The sequence below is a fragment of the Myxocyprinus asiaticus genome, chromosome 13, assembly GCF_019703515.2.
Source record: "Myxocyprinus asiaticus isolate MX2 ecotype Aquarium Trade chromosome 13, UBuf_Myxa_2, whole genome shotgun sequence".
Taxonomy (NCBI): domain Eukaryota; kingdom Metazoa; phylum Chordata; class Actinopteri; order Cypriniformes; family Catostomidae; genus Myxocyprinus; species Myxocyprinus asiaticus.
Window position 1 is genome coordinate 36,897,920 of NC_059356.1, and position 27,629 is coordinate 36,925,548.

A 27,629-nucleotide genomic window follows, 5' to 3' on the forward strand; every position below is an offset into this window, starting at 1 on the left:
ATAACAATCAGAATTCCTCTTCCTCTCATTCTCTCGTCAGAATTTCAGCTGAGTAGTTAAAAACAACTTGACTGCATTTACTAAATTGAAGTCAGCACAGCTGCCTGTCAACACAAACTCCCTAATTGCACTCCTCAATCCATTTATTCTGCCCCCTGAACGATTCCATTTATCCGGGCTTTGCAGCTCGCCACGCCTCGCCTCGTTTTTTTCCCTCAATAGTTGTCAGAGCCTCGGGTCACACGTTAGTTGTCGTGAGGCATCTTCCACTCCCTTTCTCTCTCTGTCTCCCTGACCTTCTCAGGCTCCAGCATCCTTTTGCAAAGGCTTGGTTAGGCTTTAAACCATTTTGAAGTATTTTGTGGGCACAGAGCGCTCTTTCATCCGCCTGCGCGAGGCAGAAAAACAAACACAAATCTCCACGCTTTTCTACTAAAAAGTTCTCAGCTCAAATTCCGACCATGTCCGGCGAAGACGCACCTGCCCAGCAGCAAAACGCCGAGGAGCAAAAGCAGCAGCAGCAGCAACAACAGGAGACCAAGACGCCCGCCGAGTCCCCGAAAACCGAGAGCAAACCTGACCCACCGCCCACCAGCGCGTCCACCGAGGCCGCCACCGCCACCGCCACCCCAGCGCCCGCCGCTGAGAAAGTCCCCGAGGAGGACACGTTCACCTACCGGGCTCTGGTGCTCACCGGTTACGGCGGCTATGATAAGGTGAAGCTCCAGGTGAAGAAGGGCAAGCCGGCGCTCAAGAGCGGCGAGGTGATGGTGCGCGTGAAAATGTGCGGGCTGAACTTCGCCGATCTGATGGCGAGACAGGGACTGTACGATCGGCTCCCCTCCCCGCCGGTCACCCCGGGCATGGACTGCTCCGGGATCATCGAGGCAGTCGGGGAAGATGTGAAGGACAGAAAAGTGAGTAACTGTGCACTTTGACAGACATCTGTTTAGAGTATTTCTTTAGATCTTACAAGAGCTTGTTTGGCAGCTATTTTAACATTGCAAATATTCACAACGCATTTAATTTGTGCTGTTTTTTTTTCTTTTTCTTTTAGTGTTCATGTAAGTAGACTATTTATAATTTCTAACATTGAGAATTGTTTGCAAAAATACTCGTTCTCAAACTCCTGTCTTAATCACTCACTCGTTCTGCACCGGAGACAAAAGGGGAGCGGGAGGGGCGCCGGTAGCACCGAAGCTCTTGTCGCGTTGACCTAAGAGCGAGCTTTGCTTTTGAGTTGCTTAAAAGTAACACACCGCCTCTTCACCGCTCGTTCGCAGTTAGTTGACGGTAGCTGGTTGACTGATGAACGCCTTAATTATAATCAACACCACAATATATTTTTTTCTTTGATTATAATGACGGCGTTCTCGTCGCGTCGCATTCAGTGTGGATAGAACCACCGCCCCACTTGCGCGCGCTGGAGATATGTGACAGCTTGTCGCACCTGAGGCGTGCATCATCCAAGAGCGTGGATGATTTATGTCTTGCAAGCATACTAAAGTAACTTGGGAATGGTTTGTACATTTTTTTTTTTTTTTTCTGAACTGTCACCGATTTGTGCCAGCGATGCCCAGTGTCATGTGGGCGCGTGGAGAGTCTCCCCACGCGCAGAAAAAAAGGGCGAGGCGCGCGAGGGAGAATACTAATCACACGCGCTCTTTGTCATCTGCCTCGCGCATTGTGACATCATTCATCATTCATGCCAGATTTTTCTCCTCTTTTCTCATTTCAAACAGTAATTAAAGCTCCCCCCCCCCCCTCCTTTAAACGTCAACGCCTATTTGTGCTGGCATCACGCCAGTGAAAAACAATTTCTTAGTATTACCATCTGATTAAACAGACTTTGATTTAGTTGACCGGGATGATTCTGTATGATTAAAACTGTAAATAAACCCTAATTATCGGGTTACAGTGCTTTTAAACGGTTCATAGAAAACAGCGTAGTCTTATTATGAGGTGGACTAATTGACTCGAGCCTTTCTACGTGCTCCATATGAACAAATCGATGAGTCATGCCTGGTGGTCGTTGCGCTGGTCTCCATGACAACGTTTCATGGCAACGCCATACACCGGCGCTGCCTCTGTCATTGTGAGAGTTGGCTGAAAGGAGTGATATTTGTTTTACACAGAATAAACGTGTTTAATGAAAACCAGTCACTTTAAACAGCGAAAATGCAAATTTAAAGGGAAAGTTCTCCACCCCCTCCCCCCTCAAAAAAAAATAAAAAATAAAAATAACAAATAAATATATTTAATTGTCATCATTTACTCACCCTCATGTTGTTCCAAACCCATATTACTTTCTTTCATCCGTGGAACACAAAAGGAGATCTTAGCGGCAGCCTCATTCACCATTCACTTTCATTGTATGGAAAAAAAAATATATCAATGAAAGCGTATGGCTTTTGAGGTTGTCATGTTTTTGTGTTTGGAGGGTTTGGAAAAACATGAAGATGTGTAATTGATAACAGAATTGGCATTTATGGTTGAACAACCCCTTTAAATCTAGTAATGTGTTTAACATGAAAGGGAGAGAGAGAGAGAGGGTGAGCACTAAGGCGTTGGCTGGTTGGTGATGCAGAGGAGGAGGATATTGGTTTAGTCCTTCCTCAGCCTCGTCTGTCAACGATATTGAATTTAAAAGGTCATCATCCACCCCTTTCTCTTTCTCACCCTCTCTTTCTCTCTTTATTACCATGTCAGCAAGCAAACAATTGTTTCTTCTCACATTTGGAGATTTGATATGTGTTTTGGGAAGCTAATGTTGTTTGGAGCATGTGAGGAGAGGAATTTGCTGATCACGATGTCCGGAAAATGACTCTTTCTTAGAGGAAGACATGGAGAGACAATGCCACTGTCTCTGTTAGTGTTGTCACGATACCAACATTTCAGTAGTCCGTACTGATACCTGTGAAATTTCACGGTTCACAGCAAAAATATGCTCATATGGTAATGTGGTTTTGAACACACTTCTTTAGCGTATTTAAAGTTACATTTCAATATAAATAATAAATGAAAAGAAGTGCATGTTTCCTTCAAGTGTTTCTCAGTTAAGTATGCATTGCAAGAGTTACTGAGTAGGGCCTAATGAAATATATTTCCAAAATCTTGTTTTCCTTTTATTTTTTTCAGAATTCCATGTTTTAAAATTCAACTAAATTTCACCATCAAAACGGTGTCTAATCAAATTAATTCTCAAAACTTTTAACAGTGAAAATAGAACGGTTATTTTCAACATAACAGAATTTTTTTTAACAAACTTTATTATTATTAATCATTATTTATTATTATTAATAATATTACTACAGTGAATATTACATTTTAGTGTACAGTTGTAATATATTTTTGTTGCAATTTCTTCAATTTCAGGCATCATGCTTTTATTTTGAATCATGCTTTTATTTTGACGTGTATTTGACGGAAGCTTTACTTCTCAGAAAGAACAGTTCACTACATGGTCCAGTGTAATCATTAAAGTGCAAATGCTGTGATTTAATTATATAAATATATAATGTATATGTGCTGTGCGCTTCACAGTCAATGAGCGCTCTGCTCTGTCCTCTCACAACACAAAGTGCACATGATTCTGTGGAGTTTGGAGTTATGAGTGGTCAGCTTCACACATTCATTTAAAGCAGTCAGCTCGGATGCAGACTAAGAATGCTGGCTTTCGTGGTTTAATAATCACACTAGGACATATCACGATTTTAATTTGATTGTGCATTTCAGTGTAAAAGGAGTAACGGAGCACACGCTTAAGCACCTAAGCATTTGAAAGCAGTCGTGTGTCAATTAGACAGCACACTAGGACCAAATTAAGCCGGTGCTCGGTACTGCAGAAACACTGGTATTGTGATTTTTATTTTTATTTCAGTATCAACTTGGTACCAAAGTACTGGTGCTTTTGACATCAGTAGTCTCTGTTATAAACATCTCTCTAAACACTCTTGAGAACTGTAGAGGAGAATGTTGAAGTTCATGACACCCTCTCACAAGACCTGACAGATGTTATGCCTAAACTGCCCTCTTGTGCCCACTCTTGGCTTGGTATTAGCATTTTCATAATGAATTATTCATAATACATGTCGCTTACACACACACACACACACACAATATTTATCAAAGTTTTGCTGCAAGGATCAGATGCATCTGTTCACAATTATCTTCCTCTGGACCACATTGTCAGTCTGGAATTTCCTCTTTCTTGCTCACACTTTCTCCCTCCGTGTGTGTGTGTGTGTGTGTGTGTGATTTGACAGGTCGGTGATAAACAGTGATGCAGAGATTATCAATAAGTGAACAGCAGGGACATTGGCTGTTTTAGTTGAATCTGGTGCTGTGGAACATTTCTGGTCTAGGAAAAGTATAACGAAAAGGAGATTTGGGTATTATTTGACACTGGAACATGATGTTTCAAGTGTAGTGTTACTCCCATTTAAGAGCAGTTTATCTATGCAATAAAAAAAGATTTATGGATTTGTGAGTTGTAGGCTGAGATTTTTCAGTTAGTGGTACTAAAAGAAGAATCATATTTAGAGTTGTTTCATTGTGGAAAAATAATAAAAAGTTTCACTTCATCATAATGTCACAGTATAACAAGAATGGGTGACAATGTTTCACAATGGTTGAACAGAAGAGTCTCTGTGATGTAATAATGCTGGTGCTATGATGGAAATATGACCTAATTTTACAATTGCGGCTTAAACAGAGCAGATGTGGTTAAAGTGACTAAACACGGTTTCACATTAAAATATTAAAAGCTGTGTTATTTTTAAAAAAAAATCATAAAAACAAGCAAGAATAAAATGGGAAATTGACAAAAAAAAAAAAAGCTTGATTTAAAATGATGAGCAATTGGAAAGGGGGTTTTATGACACTTTAAATCAAAGAGTCATGAGAGGCTGTGTATTACGGTGTTTTTACAACAGAAAAGGGGTGTTCATTAACTGATGTTTATGGTTGCCAAGCAACATAGCAAATTGGACCATTAATGTAGAATGTGCAATGACAGGTGTGCGTTTATCTGGATTTTTCAATGACTTCAAACAGGGCTCATCAAATCATAATTTAGAGCCAGATCCATCTATTTTATCCACCTTTTCCCTAAACGTGGAAGTGTCCCTCTTTTCCGTTTTTGTTTTCCTGTCTCCAGTGTTTTTACTCGCATCTGCAGATGTTCTGAGCAGATAATGTGATGTTTAGCATATTAAATGATTACAAATTGGCCTAAAGCTCCATAGTGCACATACTTTATAGAGTTGCAACGACCATCTTTTGACAGTGCCTCACCCATCAAAGTTTAAGGAGTGGGTAGATGAAATAAAGCGACGAATCGAGGTTAGTTTCCAGGTTACTTTAAGTTATGACATCCAAAAACTGCACAAGTTGAGCCTGAACTAATTTTTACTCTGACATTTAAACTGGTCCTTGTTCTCCATCTGAATCACTTGTTTCAATGGTTTTTACATTGCTTCTCAGGGAGACAGGAACCAGAAAACAGAGTCCAGATGCATTATGGCTGCGGTCAGATTAACTGTGGATAAGTACATATAAAATTAGGGCTGTCTATTTAACGTGTTATTTCAGTGCGATTTAATTATACAAAAAATGGCGCAATTAGTAATTCTCCCTGACTGTAATAAGGAATTTCCTACCATGGGAGCAATTCATGCTTTAAGTACCACCTTCATGTTTTTTTGAGTCTCAGTCAGCAGGGGCAGTAAGCTCAACTCCACCTTAACAGGTAAAGTGCAGCTGTATAGACGAACCACAGCAGACAGCTAAAGACGAGGACGCCTTGCATTTAAGCACAACTGGACGGAGCATAACTCAGAATGCAGGGCTCTCAAGACATGTTTTTCTAAGTTTAAATCTATTTTTAAATTAAAACGGCATCCTAGAAATGCTGTTTATGATGCAATGCATCCAAAGTAAGATTCTCTAAATGTATCTGTCTGATGCATGTGTACTCTGACGCATCCTTCAAAAAGCACTTTTAATCAATCTGTTTTGGACAGATTGACGAATTAAATTGCAAAATGGATTGCTGTGTACTGTAGACCAATGCATGAGTTATGTTCAGGGGCGGACTGGGAAGAGAAATCGGCCTTGGATTTTACATAGAAACTGGCCCAAAAGTTGTTGAGCGAGTGGGGGTGGGGGTTGTGTGTCGCAGCCCTAATAAAACTACATTCCTTTTCTGTAATTTTTTTTAATGCAGTCCTGTGATTCCTGTATGAAATTGTGTACTATATTGCCTGCAAAATGTTAAGTTTATTTGTTAAAATGCAGAATAGATATAAATAATAGAATACAACAGAAACATGGTCCCAAACAGGAAGTGTGTATGTGTGTGTATGTGTGTGTGTGTGTGTGTGTGTGTGTGTGTGTGTGTGTATATATATATATATATATTAGTATATGTTTTTTTTTTTTTGTTTTTTTAGGATAGTGCTTAAATTTGTGTTTTTTTTTTTTTTTTTTTTTTTTTTTTTTCTCTAGTTAATTTACTACGTGCTTTTAATCTAAAGCAACAGCACTGCAATTGCAGGGATATGATTCCCCCCCAACACACACACAAAAACACCCAAACGCCAGGGTTGAGTGTCTTGCTCAAAGGCACAGTGTTAATAAAACAGGATTGTGATCTCAATATCTATCCACCCCTACTTGACATTTCGGAGACAGTGTCCTTTTTGTCAGCTGCCCTGAGCCTTAACCGTAGGGCTACTTCCATCCCATACAAAACAAACAGATCTAATCGACAGAATCAGTGCTGGAAGACACCACAGCTTTAATAAGCCAAGATATGGAGGAGAATGCTACTCCTTTCCACAGCAACATGGTTAGATGTTTACCGATAGACATATTGCATGAGTTTTTATCTCTAGTATCAGATGGTATTCCCACAAAATGGCCACAAATGCACACACACACACACAACATTTCTGCAATTTCTTCTGTGTTTTCTGTACATTCAGTCACAGGCCGACTCTGCTGTATTTTTTATGCTGGTTTGTTATTGTGGAATCCCTTTACTACTTCAGGAACTAAAGCCCATTTTAGGTACTTTCCCCAGAACTAGTACTTTTCATTGTTTTCACACGTGAGGAACTATAGTTCCTCTTAGCCGTTAAGAGGGACTTTAGATGGACTTTTTAGCTTCTACTCCAGAGTGTGTACTTTTGGGGGGCATAGAGGGACTGTGAGGCGTGCCGCAGCCTGTTTGAAGCACAAACGCGGGGAGTCAGCAGCTGCCAAGAATAAACAAACTTGTAGCCGCTAGCTTGCTATTTAGAGGACTGTGCTAATTTTCCAATTTCCTTAACAGAAATAACATAAAACCAGCTGTATCCAAAGAGTATCGCCTCTTTCACATATGTGTGTGTGAGGGGTGAGCAGAGCTACTGCATGACTTCATCGGGAGATGCTCAAGTTTTATCGCATCTGGACTTTGACTATACAGAAAATAAAGTGATTTCTGGATTACTACATTGTTTTTTTTTTCCCACCAGCGTTAAAGGTTATAAATAAGGTGTTTATCAAGAGTAGGTAAATTAAATCTGTTATAAACTTAACTGTCATGAAGTCTAATTTACATGACGAAAGTGTTGCGTGCCTGTTACTGCGTGGTTAAAAGTCTTTGTTTTAGTAAATGAGTGAGTAGTTCAGGAAAGTATTTTATGTTGAGTCACAAATGCCTTTATTGTAAAAAGTCGTGTTGATAAATAGGTTTATAGTGCATTTTCTCTCCACTCACTCTGGCTTTAAGTACACCGCACGCACGGCTCGCACACCCAATTTAAAAACTTAACCTGAGGACCAGGTTGTGTACGGTAACTGGAAAATGCTGCCTACGAAGACTATATGCATGATTTCCTGTAAAGCTGCTTTGAAACGATGTGTGTTGTGAAAAGCAGTCTGCAAAAAAAAAAAAAAAGAGTTCAGCTACTAAGGGAAAAGTATTGGGACTGAAGTTGGGAAAGCGACTATATAGAATGCCTAAATTACATTACAATAGCTGATACCATAATACTCTGAAAAAGCAAAAAGAATGCGATTTGTCGTTTTTGTTGGTTAGACCTTTCCCGTCTTAGTGGGAAGCTTTTGGTCAGAACACGTTGCAAACTGGACCAGACTTTATGCCAGAAGTCAAAAGCCTTGCTATGCGGACTACTTTGCCCTCAAATGTCTGTGTGTAGATATGCATGTGTGGGTGAGTGTACGTGCATGTAAATGGAAGGAAAAGAAGCGACAGGAGAGACTCAGGGAGGAGCGCAGCCAGTGACAAACATCTCGCAAGACCTTCAGCTGGCCTTGATCTTTGCTATCTCGGCTGAAAAGTGTGTTTGTGTGTGTCTGATTGTACAAGCTCAGAATACAAAGTATAAGTTTGTGACAAAAGTGTGTGTGTGTGTGTGTGTGTGTGTGTGTGAAAGAAAGAGGAGGGAGAAAGGGACGATTTCACCATCTGGTAAGTCATGATCATGGAGCCTGGTCAAGACTTGAATGTCCATTGATTTCTGATGTGCTGATCATCCAATTAAAAGAGGAGGAGGAAGAGGAATGGCAGAGACAGACTGCAGAAAGCAAGACAGAGACCGAAGAGAAGAAGGGAGAGATGAACTGGGGCACAGATGTATTGGCTTGGGAGTAGTCCCTCTCTCTAATTGGACAGTATAGACAAAGATGCCCATGTGTCCCTAGGGTCTAATAGACTGTGCGTGCCTTCCTGTCTGTGAAGGAAATGCTGGGTAAATGAGTGTGTTTGCAGATGATCGTTTGTGCCAGGTTTGTGTGTCCTTGGAGAATAAAAGTATAGGTGCTTTTCTGCCATTTGTGTGCGTACCATTTTGTCTCAAGCTCATTGAGGCTGAAGGATCTGCCTGCCCCCTGATGAGAGGAACTGATTTTTAGAAATAAAGAGGGATGGAGGGGGAGAGAGTGGTAAAGAGAGATAGGAGATGGGAGATAAAAATAATTGATAGACAGAGAAAGTGTGGAGGAGGAAGTGGAATGTTTATGATACTACTGATTAAGGAAACACAACTGGAGGATGAAACATAAGTGTTTTTGTTTGTGAGCATTACAAAGGTCGGATCAGTTTGTGTCACTGCCTTTATTCATTTTGAACGCAGCTTAAAAGTGAAGTGTGTAATTTTTGTAATGTTAAAATAGCCTACTTTTTCCTATCCCAGCTTAATATGTAGAGGCAACTATAAGTAAGCCAATCATAGTTTGATTCTGCTGAAAGTAAAACACTGAGGCTCTATAAAAACCATATTGCTCAATTTGTTTGATGTCTCAGACCAGCCCAACAATGGTGGTGCTGTCTGTTTATCCCACCAATGGAAGACTGTAGAAATGTTTGGGAAATATGTTTGAACAGTAATTGAGTGGGTTCACTCAGTAATTCTAATCCAGTACACTTTGTCAAATTCTGCAAATATCACCTCACAGTCTGCTAGCTGTCCGTTCTGTGGATGGGCTGAAAAGAAATCTAGTATTTGTACACAGTCCTGGCTCTGTAAATGGGACAAAAACAAAGTGGATCGGACCGATCCACACAACACTACTCCAGCCAATCAGCAACAGGGGGTGGTTCTTGCACGTGCACAGGATGGGGGGTAGGGGCATTGGATGAGCGAACTCTCTAAACTCCAAGGAGGACAAATGGCTGAGAAACGGACCGAGAGAAAAAGGTCAGACGAACATAAACTAAAGAAGGATTATGATAAGTTGAGGGCTAGGAGCTGCATTAACATCAGCGAGGCTTTTCAGTGGTGGAGAGACCTTCGAGAGGCAAAAGGAATACATTTTTGTGCATGAATTTGGGGGGCGGAGCTTCCAAAGGAGCACTGAAGGGAGGGGTGTGTTTGTTTTGGCAGTTGAGTTCGAATATCAACAGTGTTTTCTCAGTAATTGCTGAGTGCACCTTTTTAATGCAAATTTTATGATTTTGAATAAAAAAATGCTGGATGGAAACACCAATATGAAACAGTCTATAAATTGTGCATAAAAAGCTTGTGCTCTTGCATGAGGTGGATCATTTTTTATTTGGTATGAAGACATGCTTATAAACTACAATGGAAGCACATTTACTAAGTATATTCGTATTGAATTGATAAGGAATAATGCCGCGCATATAAAATGTTGTGACTTTGACTTTATAAGCCATGTGAATACATAATTTGCTTCGATAATTTCGCTTTTTATCATCAAAAAGCATCTAAAATCTTGCTGTGGTTATTCTAAAATGCTTGTCATCAAAATTATTGGTTACTATTACCACCCAGAACTGTCTGACATGCTTTCACTCCCAGACATACTGTAAGGCATCTGCCGCTGAACACTAGCAAACATGAAGTTCGTCAGAGCGTTTTGTCTGCACGCTCTAAACTGCAAGTAGGGGAAGTGATCCTATTAAACCCATGTACCATATAAGCCTTACTTACTGTTTTATTTTAAAATGGGAAAAAAAGACAAAGCAAGACATAGAAAAATTAGTTGCAGAGGAAATGCCCATATTTGTTTGGATTATTTTTTTATTTTTATTTTTAACCAATCAAATGTTTTGTTCTTGAGTAATTGAGAACATGTGCTACCACTGTTTGGTGGCCATTTTGGAAGTTGCTCAAACTTTTTATCAACTGTTTTGAACACCTAAACAAATTTTTTTTTTTTTCTGGAGTCAGATGAACAAACTGGATGAGGAATGATTAAAAAACAAAAACAAATTAAAAGATTAATAAATCAAATGCAACTTGATAATATTTATTTTCTCTGTATTTAACAGCAATACTTTGTATTTGAAAATATGGATTTGATGTTTATCTGGAGCTAGTGCAGGACACTTCCTGAGTGACGCTCACAAAGATAGATGCGGTAAAAGAAAAATGATAACTGCTGATAACCACATTAAATGAAAATATTTAAGAAGTATCTTGCACAGGATTTAGTGCTCTGTCTGTAATTATCCAGAAATATAACTTTCTTCTCATGTGGTTTTATAAGGAACAGCACCTTTTGAAAAACCTGTTTGGTCATAGACTAATGGAAGAATAATGATTTTATTTGTTAAAACACCAATAAAAAACATGCGCTACATTGTAAAATGTAGTGTGTTTTATTAATCAGAAAACATTGTGTTTACATTGACACTACTATAAATTATTGAGGTTTATTTTCCATCGAACCCCATTCCTCATAATAAGCCCACTGAGCAAATAACCCATTGAACCTCATATTAAAAAATTGTAAACTGAGTTAATTGTGAACTCTAAACACTGAATCTATTTTCATCGCAGGAAGAAAATGAAGAGGCAGAGAAAAAATTGTAAGGACTAAATATTTAATTAACTGGTCACGATATTTTAGATGAGGGATTAATCTTTGATTTAAAACTCACTTTATTGGAAGGCTGTTAACATTTACGTAAGTATGTAAAACTTAGATTTGGGTGGGCTTAATTGGGTCACTTCCCCTAATTTAGAACATTTCTTAAAAAAGCCACAGTGGCTTCAACTTAATTTTCATAATCACTCTTCACCTTCAACAGTTTTCATTATTAGGGCTTGCTATTGATCATACATGTGGTTAGGGTTTGAACAAACCCCTAATAATAAGTATTAAACTTAGGCATGTAACTCGTTCTCTACCATTTGTACAACAGACATGAATGCTAACTCAAAGTTGGTGAAGTGTACTGTTACTTTTTGTAAGTGATCAGACTTGGCAGACGATAAAATGGGAGAGAAAATCCTTTTGGATGTAGATTAATGGAGGCACCCAAACAAAATTGTCTTTATAAAACATTTGAGTTGTGAAGTCATGATGGCCCAAAGTCTGACAATTTGTGTGTGTTTGTTTGGAACAAGGAGATACGAGGAATCTGACATGCAGAGGAAGTTGTGGAAGTCTGCTCAGTTAGTGTGTGTGTGTGTGTGTGTGTGTGTGTGTGTGTGTGTGTGTGTGTAGAGAGAGAGAGAGAGAGAATGGGATTCTATGGTGATTGGAGGATTTTCAGTTATGGCAGACATTATCAAACAACCCCAAACAAAGCACATTTATCTCCTCGAAGATAAAAATGAAAGCAGTCCAGATGGCCAACAGCAACTACAGGTTCAAATATTTGCTGAGGTATGCTAACTGACTTGAAGGATAATGACAACACAATGTATACAAGAGAATCCCCAGATTTGTGCAGCTGTTTACTGCCAAAAAAAAAAAAAAAAAAAAAAACATTTTTAATGAACATCAAAACATTGAGGTAACAGCTAATGAACAAATAAATCACTGTTGTAAAGATTTGATTATGACCATCAAATCTTTACAACAGTGATTTATTTGTTCATTAGCTGTTAGCTCAATGTTTTGATGTTCATTAATGTTTTTTTTTTTTTTTTTTTTTTTTTGGCAGGAAAACAACTGCACAAATCTGGGGATTCTTTTGTATACATTGTGTTGTCATTATCCTTCAAGTCAGTTAGCATACCTCGGGTGTACTTGATTCCTGATCAAACGACTCTCGAGCCAGCTCTTTTGAATCTACTGCATGAAACAAATGCACTTACGGTATAGTTCAATTCCTGAAAGACTTATTCCCTTTTCGTTTGAATCTACAGCACAAAACATATGGTGCTTGTGGTCCCGAAATAATTATTGTAATGAGCCAGTTCTTTTGAATCTACAATGTGAAACATACAGTGCTTCTGTTTATAGTCCGGTATGCAAGTAATCTTAGACTGATGTGCAAGTTATGAATGTCCAACTCAAAATTAAGTAAGAACTGTTGAAGTTGCACAATCCTGAAGTACAATATCAGACTACAAAACACAGTCTAAACTGTCTCTGTTTCTTTTTATTTAATGATGACCTGTGTCTCTATTAAATCAAGAAGTGCAGTTATTGACTGATTGTTCATTTGCCACTATATAATTAAAGATACTCGAGTTTTGGTGTAATAAGTGGAATTTTATAAAAGATTAAATTAATTAATGATATATGCCATCATATTTCTTGTTGGTTTAGATTTTTTAAAATATAATTAGGATAAATTATTGGATTGCATTATGTCTCAAAGTCTGTGAACACACCTTTTACAAGAATTGTAACAGACAGCAGAGGGTAGTAAATAAAATAAGAATTGCATTTCTCATTTCCAAATAATTCTTTTTAAAAAAGGTAAGAAAAATATTACTGGAATTGTTAATGGAACCGTTAAGGTACCTGAATCGTTAAGAGGAATTGGAATCAGAAACCGGAATTGTTAAATTCCTTACAATTCCCAGCCCTAGTTGGGAGCTTGTCATCCCCTGGTCACCATCCATGTTAATTGTATGAAAGAGAGCAGCTCAAACATTCTGCTAAGCTTCTCCTTTTGTGTTCCACTTAAGACAGGTCATCATACAGGTTTGTAATGACATGAGGGTGAATAAAAGTATACAAAATTGTCATTTTTGGGTGAACTACTCCTTTAAAAACTGAGACATGTTACTGAAACATTCCAGAGATGTTTTCCAGACCTTCCCTAAGCAGATCTCTCTCTATATTCTCATCTGTAGGTGGGTGATAATGTTCTGGTTCTGAACCGGAGTGGACTATGGCAGGAAGTGGTTGTGGTAGCAGCCACACACACCTTTCTGATGCCCGAGGGCATGAGCTTTGAGGAAGCAGCGGCACTTCCTGTGAATTACATCACTGCCTACATGATGCTCTTTGATTTTGGACACCTGCGTCCCAACCAGAGTGTACTCATCCATATGGCAGCAGGTAAGTGAGTGTGTATGTGGTTTGGGAGATTATGGAAGGTAATACAGGCTAAATAACTTTGATGTACATGCAACCTAATGCAGTTATATTTTCACAAGCCAACAGCACAATGGACACGTACATCATTTGCAGGTGTGTGTAAGTGTTTGTGTGTGTGCTTGCAGCTGGTGAAAGGGAACCCTGGGGCTTTTATTTCAACGAGAGAGTACAGTAATGTTTTATATTTACTCATGCGCTCACATCATCGTGTGTGTGTGTGTGTGTGTGTGTAAGAATGCATCAGCAAATCTCTTATGGCAATTGCAAAAAATTGTAGCCAAGTGTCCTCCCTAAGGGATCTTGTGCACTGTAAGCACTGTGCAGGTGTGTGTATGTGTGGGGGTTTTAGGAATCTATGCTCTCCAAATAATGAACTTTGGGAGACACTGGAAGTGCAGGTGCGAGTGTTGAATGGATTTATTAGTTCTCAAAGAATATTCCTGTAGGCGCATATTAGGGTTGCGTGGTAAACCGGTACTAACGAAATATCGCGATACCAAAAATATTTTAATGGTACGATATCATCGTATTAATTTCGATTCCGTATTAAAGTATGCTGTCATTAGCAAAATTAAATGTAATGTGAGAGATTTGAGATGAAATCAAAGACCATTTGAAAATAATAATAAAGCCTCTATATGGCCAAGTGTGATCATTAAACAGCAGAAGGATGTCATTTAATGAAATAATATACAGTCGCATGCGCTGCGCGGCAACTCTCTGCCGTCATCTCCTTCACACACACACACAAACGCAACACACTATTAATGCTTGATTTTCATGCAGTGTGTCCAATAGTATCCATATACTAATATATTAGTTGAAAAGTATTATATTTTTATTTGATTAAAGCTGTACAGTATGTATTTGATTAAACACTATTTGATCATAACATTTAATTAAAACATTTAACATGGAATCCAGAAAAAATAAAACAGGAAAGGCATAATTTGTATCTATAAGACTTTATGAAGTTTTTTTTTTTTTTAGTCATGTCATTTTCTGTGTAATTTCATAAAAAATCAGAGTTTTTTTTTATTTGTTGCCTGAGTATTGAGTTGGTATCGATACCGAGGTACCAGGGCTGGTATCATACTGAAGGCAACATTTTTGTATCGGAGTAACCCTACCGCATATAGATAAATTAATCTGACTGTTTCCCTTAGCAGTCATTTAATTTACAGTATAAATGTTTAGACAACATTCTGACTACAGTAAAGATCGTCTGGTCAAGTTTCAAGATGTTGACTGATCTTGGGATGATGGTTATTTAGTTAAATTAACTGTGATTACATGATTATACATTTAATCATGTGACATTTCAAGTGATTAAGGGTTAGCTTCTTGAAATAGGGTAGTGTTTGTGTGTGTGTGTTCTTGAACGTGTTTTTGACAATGATTTAGCCAATCAAAATGAGGTGATCTGGATGCAATGCAAATTGCTGAGTTTTTTACTCATGAGGGTCTATTTTGTTATATTTAATAAACTTATTTGACAAAAAATAACCAATTTGGTTCAATCTGACACATTTTTGTAGTATTAAACTAGGGCTGCGCACTTGCATAGTTAATCGTGGTCACAGTATAATCATGAGATGAGCATGTACAATTTCTAAACTGCAGCAAGCTGCAATTTTATTATTTTCTTTTCTTTAGAATTCTGTTGTGTAATTCACTATTCTAATTGGTGCACATCTTTTGCACACTGTAGAGATTCTTAAACCACCAAGGGCTGCGATTTAATTAAATAAATTAAAAGTCTGCTCCCTTCAGAGTTTATGTGGGCTGAGCATTATTACAGTGTTTTCAGAGTGGCTCTGAGCTCCACAACTCAATCTTATGCTCAGAGTAACAGATGTTCAGTTCCGTTTGCTTACGTGCGCTGGGCGTGTTATTTTTAGGCAAAGCAGGGAAACTTGTGCATCCTGGGTGAAGCGGTTTTTATTATCCTCTGTGGTAGCAGCATCTCAGTCTCCGCCGGACACAGGTAGGCTAATAATAACGTGGGATAAAAGATAAGGTATAATTCAAACATCTTTATTAAATTATTACTGAGCAAACTGCATTAACAGTAGCACCTGTAGAGTCCAGAAACATGTGCTCTTCCTCCTTTCTCCTGTCATTTGTTTACCTCAGGAGAGAGCATGTGTTCCCCCTCATTCTCACTCGAGCGGAACAAGTGAAAGCAGAACTAAAATTATTGCATCCAACAAAATGAAAAGGCATGGAACACACACACACACACACACACACACACACACACACACACACACACACACACACATATATATATATATATATATATGTAGATACTATAAAATTATGCATTGTTAAAATAAAATAAAAAATTAAATAAATAAATGGTGACAATGACTTACTAACAAACTGTTTAAATACACACATGGGTTATCAGTTTAACTTCAGTTTGACACTGTCTCATTCTTTATAGAGCTATATATCCTAATATATATAAAGCTTTATAGAGCTTTATATCCTAATTGAACTGTTTAGCTGTGACGTCCATTTGTAGGCAAACCCAGAAAGCTAACTTGCCATGGGTTTTCTGGATTTTCTTATGGAGTTTTTGAACTTATGGGTTAGGTCTGTGATGAATATTACTTGATATGTGGACGTTTTTTTCTAGAACTTAAATTACACACATTAATAATTCAAACGTGAATTTTGAAGCCGCCGTGTGTTTTTTAATATATGTATGCAATTTACAATTTAAAATTCACATTTGGGGTATGATTTTGTGTAATTTATGTTGTAGAACAAAACATCCATGTATCTTAAAGTGATGTTTACCACAGAATTTATTTTACTTATACAGTAATAATAATAATAATAATAATAATTTTTATAGTAAATCTGTTATTAAATCCAAAACTGCCATTATAAAGCCCACAGAAAAATCCAGATGGACCACAACCTGAATAGCTTTATATACATTAGAGAATATTTTGTGAAATCCTACTTGTTTTAAAGGCCTATTAAAAAATTATCATAAAAAATAATATTTTTGTGTGTGTTTATTTGATTATTTAACCAATCTACAGTATTTGTCTCAGGAAAAACTAAGCAACAACTATGGTATTACCAACAGCAGAAACACAGTGGACCGGTACAATTTTAATACAAAGACATTTTTTTTTTTAATTTTTTTTTTGTTTTGTTTTTTTTATTTATTTTTTTCACTGTTTTATTTATTTGTTTGTTTGTGGCTGAAGTAATAAAGTTCTCAGTTTGTTTCTTCTTAAGAGGACTCATGTGATCCCTTTTTTGTCAGTAGAACATGCACAAAATATTACCAAATTTTGGTCAAAATGAATCCCTTACTAGTTTATTTTGTTGTTTTTTATTTTTGTCATCATATCACAGTTCAAATCGCAATTGCAATATTTTTCAAAATAATCACAATATTACTTTTTGTCCAAATTGTGCAGCTCTACAATCTTACACTGATTATGTTTAAAAGCCAACAATGTGTCATGTAAATGCCTTATATGGAATTCCTATATCAGGGTAAGGTAATATACAGTTTACTTCAAAAAAATGATTGACACAGGTAGATTGTTGGATGTAAACACCTTTACCAGCATTCTTCTCGGTTTATCCAATGTGTGCAAGTGTTATGTTTTGATGTCAAAAGCAGGAAATAACCTGATGATATCATGACACATGTAAGCACGGTTTTCTTGTTTTGGATTTTTTGTATTAACAGATTTTTGGTAGATATCAGCGTGTTGGTGTTCATGTAAATGCACTCTGTCTTTGCATTTTTGAATGTTATCATAAACTGAAGAATGTTTTCAATGCTTTGTCATATCAAAATGAAACTTATCCTGAGGGTATCTGAGCAGTTTGGACACAGCGGCACCTAGCGAACTGTAGAATTTCGCTACTCATACAATAAGTGTCCAGTTCTCATCAAATTTGGCTTTAATAATGTTCAGACCGTGCAGGAAAAAAGCTATCGAATGAAAACCATTAAACTCTAGCAGCAACTACAGCAAAGCAAAATCAATGATTGGCACTTTTCCGCTTGCAGCTATATTTCTTATGTCTTGCTATATTGTTACATTTCAATTAAATTAATTTTAACTAGAATTCACGATAGTCTTTAGAGATCCATTTCTAGAATTTCCAAAGCATTTTTTTTTGTTGTACAAAACACCCTGGCAGAAGAAATTCAGTGTTCTGTGTGCAGCACTTATCTGCATTAGCTGATTAAAAAAAAACATCCTGAGAATTGCCTGGAGGACTTCTGACATGTCTATCTGTGTGTTCATGCCAGACACATGCCGGAATGAGCGTATTTACGTGTTGAGAGCACGTGAACGCCACCACAAAGTCGTAATTAAAAGTAGGAAACGGGGGATTTTCTTTAAGCCCAGACTTTCCGAGTTTGGGGATGTCGATTTGAGAATTAGGGTGGAAGCAAATTGTTTTTTGTAATACTGTAATTCTTTTTTGCTTGTGGATTTTGACAGGGCAGTTTAGTTTGTATGCATTATTTTTTGTACTGTTAATGAAAAATGGCAATAAAGCTTGCCTCAAAATAAGACTCATTTGAGCTGGTTTATGAAGCGACAGGATTGTGCAATAAAACTAAATTTCCAATCATTATATGTAACCGCATTAAAAATGATTAAATAGATAGATAAAGCATTAATTACACACCTAATGTGTGGCTTTCTCTTCATTTTGTTGCATTGGTGCTAAAAAAAAAAAAAAAAAAAAAAAAAAAACTTCCTGTTTTTGCCAGTATGAGAAAAAAAGAGAAAGAAATATGAAATTGGAAGATTCTCATTCATGTCTCTCTGGGGTCTGGAATGTGTCTGATATCCTGTGTCTCTGTGTGAATATATTGGTGGACACATGCATCAGACAGGGTGCGTGTGGGTGTGGATTAAGCTTTGGCTCAGGGTGGAAGGAAACACTCTTGTCCAACTGGAGAGTTGCAGAAACCAGAATTCTCAAAAAGCTCAAACTTCTAAACCACCACACCCATAAAGGGCGAAGGAGACAAGGAGAGAATGTTTTATTAAAGTAGTCACAAAGATTTGAAAAGAAATCAAACCAAAAGAAATGGATCACTGGTCTGTCATCTTTGAGAGGGAGGCGGGGAGACAGACAAAAAGAGACAGTCACAGATGAGTAAACTGTAGTTGCACTGCGTGTTTCTTGAAATTATAACTCTCTCTCTCTCTCCATGTTTCAGCATGTAGGCCTGTGTTTTCTTGTGCATGTGTGATTATATGTGTGTGTGTGAATGAATGTTGGAGTGCATGTGTTGTGTATGCGAGTGTGTTGTGCTCAAGAAGCCCTCAATATCGCAGGGCTTAGGATGTTTGTTTTTTTTTTCATTCACTGTTAAATTTGAAATGTGTTTCCTTTGAGTTTCACAGAGAGAGCGCTATCTTACACCTTCACTTGAAAGGTGTCATTTCTGTCAGTAGTGCAGTGTTAATTTTTGCACAGTTTTTTGTTGGAGTCATAGTTTTATTTTATATCTTAAAATTAGTCAGTATTTCGTCATGTTAAATTCATTATTTTTTGCAAAATGACAAAAAACGTGTCAGACTGTAACAGACCAAACTTAAATCAAATATTCAAACATTTAGAAAAATGCATAAATGTTTTCTTAATTTAAACATCTATCAAACATATACAGGCCAATAAAACTGTCCTTATTGTGAAAACCTGAGCTCCTGAAATAATATTGGATATACAGGAGTATTAATATTAGTTTTAGTATTACTCTTTAGAACTATATTCTGAATTTTTCATGATTTAGAGACTTTACTAAGGATATTACATTGCGTGTACGGTTTTACGAAAACGGCGTATTCACAAAGCAAGTTATGCAGAAGTTACTCATTATGACTGGAGCGTAAATTAGTTCAAGTTCACCTGTTCATTCGCTTTATTGTCTGTGCAGATGTAAGTTGTAATATTACATATACGTTTTGGATATAGTGATTAATCTCTTGTATAAACAGGATGCGTTTGTGTGACGAGGAGGAGGGCATGGCCGGGCCATGATGGAGCACGGCCGGCGCTGAATCAGCTGATCAGCGGGAGAGTGAGAGTCACGGTCGGAGACGCCTGTTCGAGAGAGAGAGATGCACGCGGCCGCACTGCACGTTTATGTTGGTTTTAAATTTACTGTTCAGCCAGTTCCCACCTCCTCCTTGCCCAGCCTTTACCTGTTACAGTGGTGCCAAAACCCGGGAAGGAGGAGGGATGCGCTGTCGTGGAGTTCTCGCCTCTGCCATCCGCCAGGGGAGCAGCTGCGGCCATCTGCCTGGGGACGGAGGGGTAGCTGCTGGCCGCCGAGAGCAGGAGGAACTGTGGCCGTCTGCCGAGAAGGGGAGGAGCGGTTGAGGACCGAGTGGCAGCGCATCCCTCCTCCCTCCCGGGTTTCGGCACCACTGTAACAGGTAAAGGCTGGGCAAGGAGGAGGCGGGAACTGGCTGAATGGTTTCAATGGTTTACTTATGGTATACTTACCTTTTTACCTAAGCGACATACAAAGCATTCACAAACATCATTTTTTTTTTTTTAATAAAATAAAAATTAAGTGCTTAGTTTCCTAAGGCAGTAATAGCACGATGTTAGGCTACGCATGCGACAAAACGAAGAAGTAAGAATGTAAGAAGCATGGCCCTGCCATGTATGGTATGAAACGCAATTGTCTTTGTGTTCCACCACTGGACAGCAATTCATAGTAAACTTCCCATCACATTTGAAAGGAATACAATGTGAATGTTGTCCAAAGTAAAATTTTTCTTTAACAACGCTATCTATCAAAGTGGATAGCATGCACAACACCGCCGCTACAACATGGGCCACCATCATCTTGATTGTTTTGTGTTGAATGGATCGAAAGACTGCATCATATGACAACAAATACGTCATCGTTTTCGAATATCTCCATTTTCCCTGTCCTCACTACAACCAGAATACGCCATTTTCAAATGTATCAAATTAGGTGAGCATTTTCGAAAAGCTCTGTCTTTGCTGGACAAAAAGACTCCATGTGGAGGGAAGGCCAAAATGTAGCAAAATTAATGCGTTTCCAAACAAAAAAGTTAAAGGGTTAGTTCACCCAAAAACTTTCTTCTGCAGAAAACATTTGAAGAAAATATCTTGGCTCACTCAGTAGGTCCTTAAAAGGTCTGATCACCATCCACTTGCATTTTAAGGACCTACTGAACTGAGATATTTTTCTAATGTGTTCCATTGGAAAAAAAGAAAGTCATATACATCTGGGATGGCATGAGGGTGAGTACTGTGAATGATGAGAGAATTTTCATTTTTGGGTGAACTATCCCTTTAATAGTGTGGATGTGGCCTTAATTGCATCGGGTAACCTGTTCTGTGAATAAAGCGCAATCTGTAATGAGCCTAATTTAGCCTACCTAGAAAGGAGGCGTGTTTGTGTGGAAAGGAATGATAATGACTTTAAATGTTATTTAAATGTTTAAAGTCCAGCGACATTTCAGAACTGATTGCACCTGCTTAAACTAGCTTGAGGGTGGTTAGTGAATAAGACACAGGTTTGTGCTCTAATAATACAATGTGCAAAAGTAGAGCAACTGTTTTGTGAATTAAGCTCAATTTGCCCTCAACACTGCAAAAAATTATTTTCAAGACAAGTATTTTTGTCTTGTTTTCCTGTAAAATTATTTAAACATTCTTAACGTGATTTATTTAAGATATTAAGTCTTGTTTTAAGATAAATTTGACAATTTAGTGAACTTTAGACTCAAAACAATGGGAAAAATCTGCCAAAGTAAGCAAAATAAACTTGTTTTCTCTTAAGTTTATTTTTCTTACTCCATTGGCAAACAGTAAATCACTTTAAGAATGTTTATATATTTTTAATGGAAAACAAGACAAAAATACTTGTCTTGAAAATCAATTTTTCATCAAAGGTAATCAATCAATCATAGGTATACTTTTTCTCAGTATGTGCATTACCTGGGAGTCGAACCCATGAACTTGAAGTTGCTAGTGCCATGCTCTACGAATTGAGCAATAAAAACATTTGTCATATGTTTGTGTTATGGCTTACTTTTCTGTATGTTATGGTTTTCATTTGTTCGTATGTTACAATAGTTTGTAGCTGGAGAACCTTGAAGGAAAGATGTGGATCTCTGTGTGCTAGGCTTGTAAAATAAAACAAATGTTACACTCGGACCAAAAACAGCTTTCCAGGATTGCAACATCCAGGAAGAACAGTCACAGTCTGGCATTTGATGTTTGTGAAATCGATTTCTAAAGGTGTTTTTGAATCCTGTTTTCTTGTAATTCTTTAAAGGAATAATAATTACTCACCCTTATGTCATTCCATACCCACTTGACTTTTTTCTGTACAACATAAACTAACATATTTTGAAGAATAAAATAAGAATTAATAAACAAGCCATAAATGTAGGCCTAGTATGTACAACTCGTTTGTTTCAAGGCTTCTAAAGCTGTACAGTGCTTTTTTGTGAGGAACAAGCCAAAAGTAAGGTGGAATGTGCTGAAAATCTTCCTTGTCGCCACAACTCTCAGAATTCGTGTACTTTGCATTTTAAACTTAGCATGTTGTAAATAGTGACAAGTCTATTTGGCAACATTGATGTCAAACTTTGTGCAAATGCCGGCATTTAAATTTTTGGATGAACTATTCCTTTAACCTTGTTAATTACGGTTACATCTTTGGAACCGTGCTTAACTGGTTCAAGTCCTATCTCTCAGGTAGGTCTTTCAAGGTAGGCTGGAGAGGTGAGGATTCCAAGTCACATCAGCTACTTACTGGGGTACCTCAGGGCTCAGTGCTTGGACCACTTCTTTTCCCTATATACACAACATCACTGGGACTCATCATTCAAGCGCATGGGTTCTCTTACCACTGCTATGCCGATGACACAACTCTACTTGTCTTTCCACCCCGATGACCCCACGATGATGGCTCGAATCTTGGCCTGGATGAAGGATCACCACCTGCAACTCAACCTAGCGAAACCTGAACTGCTTGTCGTTCCAGCCAACCCTGCTGTTGAGCCACAACATCACCGTTCCGCTGGGTTCATCCACATAACCCCTTCCAAAATGGTCAGAAATCTAGGGGCAACCATCGACAACCAACTCAATTTCACTGACCACATCTCAAAGATGGCACGATCGTGTAGATTTGCACTCTACAACATCAGGAAAATAAGACCTGTAATCTCTGAACATGCCACAAAACTCCTTGTTCAGTCACTTGTCACATCTAAACTGGATTACTGTAATGCTCTCATTGCCGGCCTTCCTGCATGCGCAATTAGACCTCTACAAATGATCCAGAATGCAGCAGCACGTCTGGTCTTCAACGAACCTAAAAGCGTGCATGTTACACCACTCCTTGTCTCTTTACACTGGTTCCCGGTTGCTTCACATATCAAGTTCAACGCTCTGATGGTGGCATACAGAACAGTCACTGGATTTGATCCAGGTTACCTAAAATAATTCCTGCAGAGCTTTGTTCCCACCAGAAGCCTGTGGTCAGCTAATGAGTGGCAGCTTGTTGTACCAACACAAAGAGGCACCAAATCACTTTCCCAGACTTTTGGTTTCACTGTATCTTGGTGGTGGAATGCCTTTCCCAACTCTATTCTAGAAGCAGATTCCGTTTCAGTCTTCTAAAAACAGCTGAAGACACATCTTTTCCATGACCACCTGACCATACACTCATACTTTTTTTATTATTATATTTATTTATTAATCTTGTTGCACTCTAATCTGTCTTGGATAGTATTGTTCTGATGCAATTGAAACTTTAATGCAGCACTTTTCGTACTACTGTCTCCTTTAGATGAATCGCTTATGTTGTATTATTCCTCTTTGTAAGACGCTTTGGATAAAAGCATCTGCCAAATGAATGAATGTAAATGTAAACATCTCAAGCATTCTTGTATCTTGGCTTTAGCTCACTCTCCTAGAAAGAAGGGCATAAACAAATCTGTTAGGCTTGTGGATTTATAAAACAGTGGTCAATCATCCAATTAACCAATCAGAGCGGAGTACAGCTCCTTCATTGTCTTATTTATGTGTCAAATTAAATTGACCAATGTTTGGTTGTTGTACTTGTTTTAATGAAGTTTTACCTTTTTTGCCGGTTTGAGATACATTTTTGAAGTGTTCAAGAACCAGATTCGGGTAAGAAGCTTTTCATGGATTATCAAAAAAATCACAATCTCCTTTTTGAATCCTGGCAAACAACTTGCAGTAAAACAAGTCTCTCTCTCACACACACACACACTCTCTCTCTCTCTCTCTCTCTCTCTCTCTCTCTCTCTCTCTCTCTGTCCTCTGTTTGCACTGAGGGTGTGGGCTGAGCGCTCGTATGTTGGGAATCTGTAGAATTCCTCCGTGATTTGGGGGATGCTGGGAGGGAAATATTGTTGCGGTCGCGATTGTTGCTTGCCAAATCTGTGTGTGCGTGAATGTGTGGATAGATGGAATCAAAAAGAGTTCTCTGTGTGTGTGTGTGTTGTCCTTGTACACCCTCGTGTAAAACGACCTGATTAGATGAACATTGCACTTCATTTTCTCAAAAAATAATGCCAGACAATCCTGAGCGCAACAAATGGAATTAAACTGGAGAATTGCTTATGTTGCTACATATTCTTTGTCCTCTTCCTCTGTGTGTCTCTCTGTCTCATTCCACAAACCCCGGAGTAGAATTCATCAGATTCAGTACACTTATTGTATTTCATTCATATTTTGTTTATTTTTTTTATATGAATTAAAGTGACACAAGGTGAAGTCACACTACAATTTGTGTTTCACTCACTACCATTCATTTGCATGCTAATGTGGGAGAGTGGGAGCATTTGCGTAGAAGTTTCGTCTTTCTCTGCATACCAAAATTCAAGTTTGGTGAACTCTGACCTGATTTGCAGAGCTTCAGATGTTTCAAAAAGAGGATCTAAATGTCACAGACTGACCTCTTAATGCAATGAATTGCAACTTCAAAGCTGCATAGTTTGCAGTGTTACAAGAAAATAGAGAAGTATAACAAAAAAAATAATCGCAAAAATAATGATTATCAAACAGGTTTCCCATCATGTCCTAATATTTATTAAGTCCGAAGTAACTTTGTATGCTCAAAGCCTAGTGTAACTGCACCTACATGTGCAGAAAGTGTATTTCCCCCAAAAGACTTGGCAAAAGCCAGGAATGAGAGAGAGGAAGAGAATGAAATATAAAGTGCACATATTTTGGAGATTAGCAGATATGAGGACACATGAAAGGTTCATTTTGTGTGTGTGTGTGTGTGTGTGTGTGTGTGTGGTTGGTTCAGGGTCTCTCTTAGCATCTCCGCTGCAGGTCTTGTGATCAGAGCTCAGTGGTCATGGGGCGGCCTGGCATTAAACACTAAGGTACAGGAGACAAGACGAGAGAGACAGCAGGTTAAAAAGCATGAGAGAGACGTGTGTTCTCATGCATTGAGAGCCCCTGACAGAGAAAATGGCGGCCCCGCTGCTTTCAGAGAAATCAACTCTATCCCGAGTCTCCATGGCAACACAAACTTCATTCACCCCCTAGTGAAAGGAGGAGATGAAGAGAGGGCTCGTTTAATGAAGTGATGGAACAGAGGACACTGTATATGACCATTTCATGAGTTTGATCACCCCTCAGGGTCACCCTTCATTCAACTCTGATCCATTGAGGACAGAAGATGGATACTTGATTTGCTTGCAGCCAGCCTGAGTGTGTGTGTGTGTGTGTGTGTGTGTGTGTGTGTGTGCGTGCATGGGCAGGTCATAGTTTGAAGACAAAATTATTATTTTAATTTAGAGTTTGGGTTACACGTTGTCATTACTTGATGCAATGCAAGTTTCCAGCCACAAGCAGTAGAGCGCAACAGCATCCGTCCACTTTTTCAACCTTATTGTTTCCAGACATGTTTTTTCCCATTCATAGTTTCCATAGAGATTTCATAAAATTCTTCATAAAAATGTTTTAAGCAATGAACCAAATCAACCACCTCTGAGGTGAATCACAATATTATAAGCTTATGTGTAAACATGTATTCACCAAACTGTTTTATTCAGGGTTTGCAGTTTGGTACCCCCTTCAACCGAACAATTCCAGTCGTTGCATTTACAAAATGTAATATTTAAAAGTCTGGTTTTCCACCATTGAAAGTTCCCCTGAACTTGTATAGCAGAATACGGTGTAACACCACTGCCGCTGTTTATCTCTTGACTCGGCAGGTGTAAATGCTTCTTGTTTTACAACCTGCCCCTAACTGATTGGTAATATTAAAATAGTCAGCATTTGACTGATACTAAACACTACTACTGATGTTTATTTAACTATTTATTGTATTTTTATTTATTCTTTATTTTCTCAGTGTTCATTTCTAGAATTTGTTGACAATGTATATTAATAATGTCAAATATTCTTTGATAAAAAATATTTGTTTAAGAAAGCAGCCTTCTGAGTACCTTTGCATAGTCACATCGGTGCATAATCGGGGCACAATCCACATAGAAAAGGTCTGTTTTCATTCCAGCTCAAAAATGAACTATATTGGCCACCATATCGGAAATCTGTGAATCTTCCCCCTCTAAAATCGGTATCGGTCTAAAATATCGGTCAGGCTCTAATATTTATTGAGGGAATGAACTACAATCCCATTAAGCATTTTGAATTACATAATTGAATGTAAATACAATGTAAACATACAGTATAAAACTATTGATATTAAGTTGTATATATTCAGATATATACATATATATATGTAGTTTGAGAGTGTAGAGAGACCAACTGGATTGTGTCGTTGGAGGGTGTGGGCGCTGTAGAGCTCATTTGCCACTATTTATTTGCCATGGCTCTCTGATTGGTGGATCTATTCTCTTCAGGATTCACGGATAGTGTAGTTCTTCTTTAGGAATTCCACTACTAAACACAATTTTGAAATGATGTGGACTGATGGCTTCAACAGGAGCATATACCATCGATTAACAACCATCTTTAAAGTTTTATAGGTTAGCATTAAATTATGACCCAGACTGTTGCACTCCATAGCTCTCAAAACTACTGCATGATGTGATACAGTCCCAGCCAATCAGAAAATACTGTATTTTATTTGATGTTGAATGTACAGCTATCAGAAGTGAGATTTTGGACCAATGGGATTTCACAGTGGACGGGGCAACCTCTCGCACTTGGGTCTGGTTAGGAAAAAACTCTTGTGAAAGAGTGTGCTGTTATCGCTTGTCGTGACATCGCGTCATGCCTAATTAGGACGATGTGTTAGGGTAATGTGCAAAACATGCTTTATGAAAGTACAAGAACACAAAGTGACTAGCTGTGCAAGGTCAGTTTCATGTGTTGTTGCTTTATGAAATGTGCCAGTGTGCATATACAAGACAGAGCAGGTACATGATGCATTCTCAGCATTGCCACAATGCACAATGCAGTCAGCATTATTGGACAAATCTGCTTCTATGGTCAGTATTTTCTTCAGGTCAAATGTTTCAAGATAATCTTGCTAAGCAAATTAGTTCTTATAAAAACATTTAATGCTAGTTACCTTAATAATAATATGTCTGGTTAAAATGCATAGATATTTGAAGGTTTGTTAGTGCTACAGTAATGCAAGAACATGTTACATATGTACACTGGGACCACATGCTTGTAGTGCATTGGCCAAACACACAAATCTGTATTTGCATACTTGCGTAGAGTAGGTTTCTGTCCTAAGTCTGTAGCAATTATAGTTAGCTTTGATATCAAACAATAAATGTCTATGGTTTGTCCTC

General features: G+C 38.1%; 1 protein-coding gene across 1 annotated transcript in view; it reads left to right on the forward strand.

The window, feature by feature from the left end:
• Nucleotides 1–220: 220 nt before the first annotated feature.
• Nucleotides 221–27,629, forward strand: part of LOC127450558 (synaptic vesicle membrane protein VAT-1 homolog) — a 47,318-nt gene continuing 19,909 nt past the window's right edge. Inside the window, exons 1-2 of the mRNA XM_051714784.1 lie at nt 221–917; nt 13,569–13,776. Coding sequence (XP_051570744.1) covers nt 462–917; nt 13,569–13,776 — 664 coding nt within the window. The 5' untranslated portion in view covers nt 221–461. The remainder of the gene's footprint in view (nt 918–13,568; nt 13,777–27,629) is intronic.